The sequence below is a fragment of the Podarcis erhardii genome (genome assembly GCF_964252035.2).
Source record: "Podarcis erhardii genome assembly, chromosome: 4".
NCBI lineage: Eukaryota > Metazoa > Chordata > Lepidosauria > Squamata > Lacertidae > Podarcis > Podarcis erhardii.
Window position 1 is genome coordinate 77129351 of NC_138508.1, and position 11648 is coordinate 77140998.

General features: G+C 43.2%; 1 protein-coding gene across 1 annotated transcript; it reads left to right on the top strand.

Annotated features, from left to right (window-relative positions):
- Positions 1-273: 273 nt before the first annotated feature.
- CNOT11 (CCR4-NOT transcription complex subunit 11) lies at positions 274-11314 on the top strand. The gene is given in 8 exon segments (XM_081857897.1): positions 274-475; positions 477-1047; positions 3897-4061; positions 5871-6023; positions 7568-7770; positions 7938-8140; positions 9657-9753; positions 10992-11314. Coding segments are annotated over 8 exon segments (1611 nt in total). The 5' UTR covers positions 274-454; the 3' UTR covers positions 11190-11314.
- Positions 11315-11648: the final 334 nt, after the last annotated feature.

The following is an 11648-nucleotide window of genomic DNA, read 5'->3' on the forward strand; positions in this document are numbered from 1 at the left end:
CCGAGCGGCCAATCCCGCTTCTCATTCCAGTATCTGGGTTCGGAAGAGCCCAATCCCTTTCTGCCGAGGGGGAGCCACGGAGCTCAGTTCCCAACCACTGGAAGATCGCCGCTCGCTTCCGCTGCTCCCCCCCCCTCGCCGCCTCCCTTTGGTTGCCCGGGTTTCACCGCTCCTTCCCTCTATATAAGCTTTGCGACAATGTTGGAAAGCGGGGCCCGCTATCCAACGAGCGACTTTACGGTAGAGCGACTTTACGGTAGAGCCCGCTCGCGGGGAGCGATAGCCGCGATGTCTAGATAGAGCGTGGGCGGCAGAACGTTGCGGGAAACATGCGCGCGCACGGGGGAGGGGGTAAATGAATAATGAGAGGAGTAGCTGGTAGGTAGGTAGGCAGGCGGGCGGGCGAGGTAGCGCGCGCAGGCGAGGCGAGACAGAAGGAAGGGGGCGGAGCTGGATGCCGGCAGGTGGGGCCAGCGTTAGTCCCCCAGCCCGGCTGCGCTACGGAGGCCGCGGGTTCGATACCCGGTGGGGGTTGTAGTAGTAGTAGTAGTAGTAGTAGTAGTAACAATAGTAGTAGTAGTAATAATAGCAATAGTAATAACAGCAGCACCGAGGCGGAGTTCTCTCCTCCTCCGCCGCCGCCTCGTGGAGAGATGAGCCTTTCCCCGAAGGAGCTGTCGAGCTTGCTGAGCATCGTGTCGGAGGAGGCCGGCGGCGGCACCTTCGAAGGCCTCTCCACCGCCTTCCACCACTACTTCGGCAAGGCCGAGCACTTCCGCGTGGGCTCCGTGCTGGTGCTGCTCCTGCAGCAGCCCGACTTGCTGCCCACGCCGCCGCAGCGCCTCACCGCCCTCTACCTGCTGTGGGAGATGTACCGCACCGAGCCGCTCGCCGCCAACCCTTTCGCCGCCATCTTCGCGCACCTCCTCAACCCCGCGCCGCCCGAGAGAACCACCGCCAGCAGCGCCGCCGCCGCCGCCAGCGCCGCCACAGGCCCGGCCGGGGGGGGCGGAGGCGGCGACGACGGCGAGAGGCCTCCGCTCTCAGGTACCGCCGGCCGAACGATTCTCCCCGAGGGGGCAGAAGAGCGGTTTCTCCTCAGCAGCAGCGCCTCCTTTCCCACACCTTAGTTGTACGTTTGAATCGGGGTTGGGGGAAACCCGTGGCCGTCCGGATGGTGCTGGGCTCCAGCCCCGGTGATCATCATCATTATATAATACTAATTACTACTACTAGCTCCCACATCTGGAGGGCCGCAGGTTCCTCACCCCTGGCTTAAAGCGGAATAAATGCATTTTTCCGTCTCCCCCATCCACCACAAGTATGTCAGGATTTACGGTGTTGTTTTTGAACTCCTTTCTTTCATTTAAGTTACTACTTGTCCTGTGCATGTTGATTCAAAAGCATGTCCCGTTGAGTTCAATCAGGCTTGCTCCCCCCAGCCCGTGAATGTGCCTATACAGTATAGGATTGTAGCTTTAGCCCCAGTGATTAATAATAATAATAATAATAATAATAATAATAATAATAATACTTAGAGCTCCCACATCTGGAGAGCCACAGGTTCCTCACCAAAGACTTAAAAGGAATAGATGCATTTTTCCTCCACCACAAGTATATCAGGATTTTAAGGTGGTTTTTTTGAACTCCTTTCTTACCTGTGATCCCTCCACCCACATCATTTTCATTTCAGTTACTGCTTGTCCTGTGCATGTTGATTCAGAAGCATGTCTCATTGAGTTCAATCAGACTTGCTCCCATGAATGTACTTGTATAGGATTGCAGCTTTACTCTCTTGTTGTCGTAACTTTGGTATTGCCTTTGGATGTGTGTGGCATGCTTTTTTTGGGTGGCCCTGGTTTAATGGCTGTCATACTGCCTTCCTAATCATCATTGTTTATTCTCAAGTAAACAGCACCCATCACTTCCCTACTCAGTCAGTCACATAGCATCACACATAAGTGGGCCAGAGCCCCTGGGGGGAAATGCCCTTGTGAAATATTATGAAACGTTCATGTTTCTAGCATGCTGGCTGTGAGTAGGGAAGGGTTTTAGAGGGGTTTAACACTTTTGTGTTAGGTGATCTTGAACCTATTGGGTAATAGGTACCCATCTTGCAAAGTGACCCCTCCCTGGTTACAGTGCATAGGCTCATCTAAATTTAGGTGAAAACTTGTGATGCTTACACAGATTGGAAACGAGGAACACTTTTTAAAAAATGTAATTAATGTAAGCTACCTTGAAAAAAAAATATTTGAAAGGCAGGGTAAAAATGGATTAAATAAATATATTTATCTAGTTTAATATTATGGCTTTGTAAGGAAAAGTGTGTATGCATTCACGCATGATGACATTGATAGCCAGTCATGCCGTCTCACTAAATTCACATGCAACAAAATACAGTAATATCTTGGTTCTCAAACTTAATCTGTTCCGGAAGTCAGTTCCACAACCAAAGTGTTCCAAAACCAAGGCACGCTTTCCCATAGAAAGTAATGCAAAGTAGATTAATCCGTTCCAGACTTTAAAAAACTCCTAAAACAGCAGTTTTTACTGCTATCTAACAGTAGGCCATTTTACTATCTAACAAGGCCATTGAGCCATAAAATGAAAGTAATAATCAGTGTACTGCAGTCACACAATCAGTAGCCGAACTGGGTTCCACACAGTCACATAAACAAAAACAAAAGAGCTGCAAATACAAAAATGCAAAATAAATAGCAAAAGCAGACAGACCTCAGCGTAACACTCAAAACGGAAGTGTGGCACTCAAAATGGAACATGTACGGCTTCCGAAAAATGTTCGCAAGCCAGAATACTTACTTCCGGGTTTGCAGTGTTTGGGTTCCAAGTTGTTAGAGTACCATGGCGTTTGAGAACCAAGGTACCACTGAAGATATTTGTGTGATCATAATAGATCCTTTTTTGTAAACAAGAATTATATATGTATGAAAATCAACCAGTTTCAGTGGTTTATTAAAGCCAGAACTTTGAATTGTGTTTAAGAAGCCAGGGCCTGACTTTGGCAATAGTGCCTTCTGTCATAATTAAGTCTCTTATTAAAAATATAAGAGCCCTGCTGGATTAGACAAATGACTCACCTAGTCCAGCATTCTGTTCCCACAGTTGCTAGTCAGATGTTTGTGGGAAATTCACATGCAAGATTTGCACACAGTAATCCACTTCTGCTCGTGCTCTCCAGTAGGTTGGAGACTTACTGCTTCTGAAAGTGGAAGTGGTACATGGCTGTCATAACTAGTAGCCATTGATAACCTAATTCTCCTTCCCCCAAGTGAGGCGCGCCTGGCTCATTGACTTTCAGGACAAATTTTAAAACATTCATGTTTACTTTAGGTATTTGATGGCTAAAAGACACTGTTCCTGGTAACCTTGAGATCCTTAGTTGAGAATGTTGTTTTAAAAACAAATTTTAAAAACTTTTATCACTGCTGCTCTGGGCTCCTTTGAAAGAAAGGTTGGGATATAAATAAATATGTTACTGTTCTTATTAGTAGCAACAATAAAAACCTGTAAAACATGTCATGAGTTGGTTAGATGAGTAAGAAAGTATTAATTCCTATATATAAGTTGGGGAGAATAATGTTTGTGACCCTAATTGTAATTTGCAAAATATGAGGATGTGTTTGTTGATGCCAAGGAAATGTGTAAAATATGAGGACAATGTAGCAGCTAGTTTAAATTACAGCCAAACAAAACTTTCTGTTTTTGGTTGTATGTTTATACATAAATCACTTGCATTTCACGTAAACCCAGTTGTTAGAGAAGAGTGCAAAATATTTCTACCCATTTGTTACATCAAGTTAATATTTGTATTTCAGTATGTATAAAGTACTATTTTTAGCACATGAAATGCTGAAATGATGTTGCCTTTCCAGGTTTTCTGCCTCCTATAACCCCGCCAGAGAAATTCTTTCTTTCCCAGCTGATGTTGGCCCCACCTAGAGAGCTCTTCAAAAAGACCCCAAGACAGATTGCATCAATGGATGTAGGAAATATGGGCCAATCTGTGGATATCAGCGGCCTTCAGCTGGCTTTGGCAGGTAAAAATTTATTGTTCTTGCTGAGATCTGATCCTGCTCTAGAATGAATGACATTTGCACTACCTTTGTTCTTGTGCTAAGTGTGTGCGTAGAAGAGTCGTAAGAAAGTGGCTGTGTTCTTGTGCTTGCAAGCTAATGTTTGTATTTTTATAGTACGTGTTTACAGTACTTTGCTGAATTTGAACATGAATTCGTCACACTGAATTTGTCAGTGTGTGGCTTTTAAGAAGCAATTATTGGCATGCTGAAAGGTGGAACAATGATTCTTTCTGGTCAGCGGTTGTGTATTCTGGCAGTTCTGCCTCTTAAGATGTGGGCAAGAAAAGCTATTGCCAGAAAGAACAAGGAGAGAAAACAGTTGATTTAATTGTTCCCCCTAGAACACTACTAAGGTGAATAGGCAAGGCACTCTGCAGGAATCAGAATTGAACTTCCATGTTGCTAAACAAAGAGGAACAGAAAAAATGATTCGAATTTGATTTACACTTGGACAGTTGATGTTAAAACAAACTTCCTAACTTTTACAAAGAGAAGTTGAGCTAACAGTATGTCTTGATTGCATTTTGCTCTTCACACTGCTGGGATAATTTTTCAAATAAATTCTCATTTTGTGCCTTTTGTAGCTAGTTTTGTCACTAAGCTTCTTGCCAATTACGTGTCATATGTTGCTTTGGAAAAGGAAAAGTATTCTGGCAATGTACTGTGTTAAGTACAAACTGTTTATTTGATGGAAGACTTAGTTGATTAAGGATCAGTGACCTCTATTGAAATCAGATTTTTTCCAGCACCCTCCCTTTCAAATCAAAGGAGACTTCCTGGAATTGACGAACAAGGGGAAAATACTGCACTAAAATATCTCAATTTGTTTTCAGTTTGAATAGTGCGTAGTGCTTTCCCCTCTTAACTTGAAGATGTTTCTGAGGTCATATTTTGCTATTTCTAGAAATATTTTCAGGCATTATTTTACATACTTATTTAGAATATGATATAAAAAGCTGTATGTGCACATGAGTAAGAACAGGATTCCTCAACCTCGGCCCTCCAGATGTTTTGAGACTACAATTCCCAGAATCCCTGACCACTGATCCTGCTAGCTAGGGATCATGGGAGTTGTAGGCCAAAAACATCTGGAGGGCCAAGGTTGAGGAAGCCTGAGTAAGAACTATAAAATACACCCAGAGCTCTTTTTTACAAAAAGCCTTTGCTGTGTCAGTTTCTAATTCTGAAAAGTATATTAAAATACGGCTTGTGGTTCACAGCTGTGCACACAAATTGTTACCTAAAATTACAGTCAAGGAACCACAGATTCATACTTAGCACCAACCCTGCCTCCGCCCTCATATTGTGTTTCTGTGTGGTCCTCTCCTTGATACTGTGCTGAGCTCTGGAAGCAATTGGAAAGCACTGCAGAATTAGAGAGAGCCTCTTCAATGCCTAGAGAAGAATTATAATTCTCTCAGAACTTGTGCTTAGCTCATCTCAACCAGTGTTGAGCTCACAAGTGCTTTTGTGAGTTCTCGATCTTAGACTCGAGACTTAGACTCATAAGTTCCCAGGCTCTTCCAAACAGTGCCCTTGAATTACAGTAAGCCTTGTTACCTTATTGTGAGATGAGTGCATAAAAAAGTAAAAACAGCCTCTGATCAGATTTATAGTTCATGATGTCTGCTCAAACTTATGAATCCTGATTCTTGTGGTTACTCATGTTGAGTATGGGTTTCATCCACTGGTGTTGCTCAGTTGACAATTTTGTTTGTTTTACTCAAGATCACATGCACTGAACATTGTGTTAACCATTTTCCCTTCTAGAACGTCAGTCTGAACTGCCGACACAGAGTAAAGCGAGTTTCCCCAGCATTCTCAGTGACCCTGACCCGGATTCTTCAAATTCTGGTTTTGACAGCTCCGTTGCCTCCCAGATCACTGAAGCTCTAGTGAGTGGACCAAAACCACCTATTGAAAGTATGCATTACTTTCTGTAATCTTTCACCCACTTACAGCATAAAATAGCTATAACATTAGTTATAATCCCAGCACTTCATTTCTGTTTGTGATTGTACTGATTATAGGAAGCTTTAAAACTTGTAAAAAAAACCTACTTGATTGCAATGAAAGCTTTTCTCCAAAACAATGACCAATAGGATGTGCCACAAAATAGTTTAGGTTGATTTTTCCTGCACTTCCAGTTTATTAGAATAGCTGAGTTGGTCTGATGCTTTTAACTTCTGCAGGTTGAGGGTCATAGAGTCCTGTTATATTGCAAACACATCCTAAATGAAAATAGTTTCTGTACATTGGCCTGGTTTGCAGGTCATGCTAAGCAAAACCATGTTTTAGCTCCCAGGAAGGAGATTGTGGCTGCTTGGCTCCTTCCTGGTCATTTTGCAGCTGCACCGCACTGAGCAAAACCATGGTTTGGCTTAGTATGTTGTCCAAATCCAGGTTTGTTTATGGTTAGTCTCTCCACACTAACTATAAACTAACCTAGGTTTGTAACCTTAGTTCTAATAAGTAGTACAGTGGCACCTCGGGTTAAGTACTTAATTCGTTCTGGAGATCCGTTCTTAACCTGAAACTGTTCTTAACCTGAAGCACCACTTTAGTTAATGGGGCTTCCCGCTTCCGCTGCACTGCCGGAGCACAATTTCTGTTCTCATCCTGAAGCAAAGTTCTTAACCCGAGGTACTATTTCTGGGTTAGTGGAGTCTGTAACCTGAAGTGTATGTAACCTGAAGCGTATGTAACCCGAGGTACCACCGTACTATGGTTCAGTCCTGTGCTATATTCTACCATTATTCTAGCTATGAACGAAGAACTAGAGTATACTTAGGACTCGATCTGCACTGCACATAAAGCCGTTTCATCTCTGTAAAACGAAGTCACAACTTCCCCCAAAGAATCATGGGAACTGTAGTTTGTTGAGGGTGCTGAGAGTTGTTAAGAGACCCTTGTTCCCTTCACAGAGGCAGAGTTCCTTGGGAAGAGGAATTGATTGACAAAATGCTATTGAGAACTGTTGCTCTTTCAGGGGAATAGCGTTCTCCTAACAACTCTTAGTACCCCTTTACAGTCACCAGAATTCTTTGGGGGAAGCCATGTTTAGAGTGGTAGGAGACGGCTTTGAAAGAATAGTGAAGATGGGGCCTTATACTCCAGTTTATACTATCAGGTTTCTGAATAGATTTGTAATTTTTCATCATGCACTAAGTGTCGCCGTAGAATTCATCCAGATCACCATGCGACAGATTGCCCACAGGTTTTTATGGTGGTTTATCAATTACCCTGTTTTGGAATTGGAGGTTTTAGGAAAGTTCTCAGCTGCAAACATTGCACAACTATCGTATCTGAACTATCACGATTGTTTCACGGAGCCTGACAGTATGGCATAGTGTATTTCATTATGTGTTCAGAATGTAATGCTTAGGGAGAAGTGAGCATAATATTTAGTAGGCTTTCTGTACCAGGTGCTTTCAGACTGATGATATGAATGCAAATTATTTTTCCAGGCCATTTTCGTCCAGAATTCATACGACCCCCACCTCCACTTCACATTTGTGAGGATGAGCTCGCTTGGTTGAATCCGATAGAGCCAGATCATGCCATTCAGTGGGACAAGTCAATGTGTGTGAAAAACAGTGCCGGAGTGGAAATCAAACGAATCATGGCCAAGGCTTTCAAAAGTCCTTTGTCATCAGCACAGCAAACGCAGGTGTGTGTAGTAGTCAGGTGGTACATAGTCCAATTCTATTACTGTGCATTTTCTAATGTGAGCTTAAAGTATCATTAAACTTGAAAGTAGTATATAGTATTGTCACCTATATTTTGTTGTGCCTTGTTAAGTCTTAAGGTGTCCATTTATTTATTTTCTCTCTGCAGCTTCTTGGAGAATTGGAGAAAGACCCCAAGCTTGTTTACCACATTGGCCTCACTCCTGCCAAATTGCCTGATTTAGTGGAAAATAATCCCTTGGTTGCTATAGAAATGCTGCTTAAACTTATGCAGTCAAGTCAGATAACAGAGTATTTTTCAGTCTTGGTCAACATGGACATGTCTCTGCATTCAATGGAAGTTGTCAATCGGTAACTATTTGTCTACTTTAGATTGCTTTGTTGGCATTTTGGAACGAGCTTGATTTCTAGTATCCATGCAGCCAGTTTGGTCCCATCAAGGAACAGTATCCTGGGTGCCTGTATCTGAATGTTGGTGTAGTTCAGTGTTTTGCACTCAGTTCTACGGACAAAGTACATGAGATACAATCAAAAACAGAATTGCCGGATTGGTCCAAAGGATTTGGACCTAATCCTTTACAATGCTGTCATTAAGGGTAGGTTTAATTCCAGCCCACCCTTTGCTTTTCCAGTATAAGAAAATGGCTGCAGTGGGGTGAATTGGCAGTGTTAACTTTCCTTTATCTCTCAGATTTAGTGTTTTGGCCTCCAGATTCAGGGACTACATAGGGGCAGGGAGGTATATTGTGTCCTATGTACAGAGCATGTGGATGAATTGCATGTGTGCACATAAACAGGAATCCCTACAGCATTTGGGCTCTCCATATACATGAGCCCCCTTCCCATTCCTGTCCTAATTTTGCTAGTTTTTAATTAAGCTCATGAAATTGGAGAGAATGTCATGACAGTGGACCTGTGGATAGTTCAGTGGGGAGCAGCTTTAGGAGTATTCCATATCCTTGGATTCTTCTTCCTTTTTGTCTTCTTTGACAGCCACAGTCATTGGAAAGAGCCAGTGCAAGCTCAGAGGAAGATACCCATCTATGCACTTTCAGGATGGTAGAAACCAAACAGCTGGCTGTTTGTAAATGTTATTGAGCCTCTGTGTCCATTCCTATGAAGGGACAGATGGCGTTTTAAATTGGGGCGGTGTAGTGGGAAAGTAAACATGTACAGCCACTTCATGTTCAGCAAATGTATAACCATCCACAGTGAAAGAGGGTCGTTATCCCATTAGTTGTGATTGACTAGTTCTTGGGAATAATCGCTTAAACAATAATTCCTCCCCAACTTCAGTACAACGTACTATTTTAATGTGCTTTAGTGATGCATTGTTAGCTACCATGGGCATTTCTTAAAACAAACAAAGATAAAGGGTTTTATAAATGTATAGCACGACAATTGACAAATCCATTAATTCAAAATCGGCTCATTCTTTCCCTCCCACTGACTTCATTCTAAAGACTCAGACAGGGAGATCAGTTCAGAATATATGCAACTGTAGAAGAGGGATATAAATGAAATGAATAATCATACTGTACCATTAAAAAATAAACCATAAGATCAGGTGTGTGGGGGAGAGTTGAAATTTTAAGCTGACTTCTGCACAAAGCAGCCTAAATGAAGCACCAGCCCTACATTTTGAAAGAATAAATTCTTGATCTTTTCCCACCTGCAGTTGTATATTTCCTTTTCACACTCCTCATGTTAATATCACACCATAAATGTAGGAGGCTGTGTGAACATTTGTGAAAATTCCTTGTAACTAAATAGTAGTTGCTAAGGAGGTGTGGGATCAACTCCCCCCCCCCCAGCATAGAATTTATGGGTCATCTGCTTATGATTAACTATTTTCTGTTTCCAACAGTCTTACCACAGCAGTTGATCTTCCTCCCGAATTTATTCACCTTTATATCTCCAACTGTATTTCTACTTGTGAGCAAATTAAGGACAAGTATATGCAGGTAGGTTTTTGGAAGCATTTCAAAATGAGAAACTATTGAAATCCCGGGACTGGTTCACCCAGGCTTGGAGCGGGGGATGAACATCCTTATGAAACCCTGTACAGAATTTGTACCTGGGAATTTGAAATATTTGCCTTGCTCATGGGAGCACAGTATTTTGTTTTCTTACTATTCCATACTTTTAAAGTAGGTAGGGGTGGCTAATCTATGGCCTTCCAGATATTGCTGGACTCGTTTGCATCGCCTCCAGACATCTTGGCCAGGGTCCAAGGATGAGCAACACCTGGAAGGCCAAAAGGTCCCCCACACTTATTAAAGGTATATAAAAGGAACGAAAAGAAGAGGAGGGAGAAAGCACAATCTATTTTTTAGGGTTATTTTCCAAGCAATTAAAATGAAATACTCTAATTCAATCTGTGTTTCTGAATTGTGGCTTTTAGTAATAAGAAAACCATTGGATGATTGAAATTGACACCTGGGCTGGGGGATTTTTAAACAGGCTACTTATTGCAGAATTAAAAAAGTGAGGCCTGTAAATTTTAACTACCGTATTTTTCGCCCTATAGGACACACTTTTTCCCCTCCAAAAATGAAGGGGAAATGTGTGTGCGCCCTATGGGGCGAATGCAGGCTTTCGCTGAAGCCTGGAGAGCGAGAGGCGTCGGTGCGCACCAACACCTCTCACTCTGCAGGCTCCAGGAAGCTATCCGCAAGCCTGCAGCGCCCGAGGGAACTCCCCCCAGGCGCGCAAGGCTTGCGGGTGGCAGCCTGCAGCGCGGAGCACGGGGCGCCCTCCGCAGGAGGCCCCGTGCTTCGCGCAGGTGTCCGCAGCCTGCCGCCCGGCGCGTGGGGCACCCTGAAGCAGAGCACCCCTCGTGCCGGGCAGACATCGGCCAGCCCCACAAGCTTGGGGGACAGCGGGGAGCTGCAGCGCCACCATCCCACTGTTCCCCAACCTGGTTTTGGGGGGAAATAATTTTTTTCCCCTTTATTTCACCCCCCAAAAAAGTAGGTGCGTCCTATGGGACGGAGCGTCCTATGGGACGAAAAATACGGTAGCTTATAAAATGAACAGTTTTGCTCTTCTTAAAAGAGATTGCATTTCCCCGAAGCTACTTTGTTGGGTCAGCAGTCAATATATATAGTGTTACCATAAGTTTGTCAGCTCCATTAATTTCAGTGAGCCTACTTTCGAGTAGAACTAACATTAGATATAACCCATGTGTTGTCTGTTTCAGAACCGGCTAGTGCGACTTGTGTGCGTCTTTCTACAATCCTTGATTCGGAACAAAATAATTAATGTACAGGACTTATTTATAGAAGTGCAAGCCTTTTGTATTGAATTCAGCCGGATAAGAGAAGCAGCTGGCCTTTTTCGATTGCTGAAGACACTTGACACTGGTGAAAATCCTTCGGAGACGAAGACTTCAAAATAATACTTCATTTGGAAGAATGCTTTATATCGGATTAGGATTCTGTATGATTTTTGTATAGTTCACTATTTGCTTGCAATTAAGATGCTATTTGTGCTGTATTAAATATTGCTTTTTCTGCTGGAGAAGATTGAATGATATTGATGATGTTGAACAAAACCTACTATTAGTGTGGCCTGAAGTGTTCATTGGAGAGCTCCCTAATGCAGGTACCCATGAAAGGCTTCAGTAAATAATCTGTCACAAACTCACAATGCAGGAAACTGTTCTCCTTACTTAGTTCCGGTTTCCACTGACTTGGCCTCAACATTGAGCACTCCTCAGAGATGCCTCTTTGATTGGATGCCAGGATTCTGAACAGAGAAGAGGTGCAAAGAGATGTCACTAGCAGATGTCACTAGCCTCCATGGACCTTCTTAGAAATTCCACTGCTCCATAGCAGGCCAGCCATGTGAGATAATA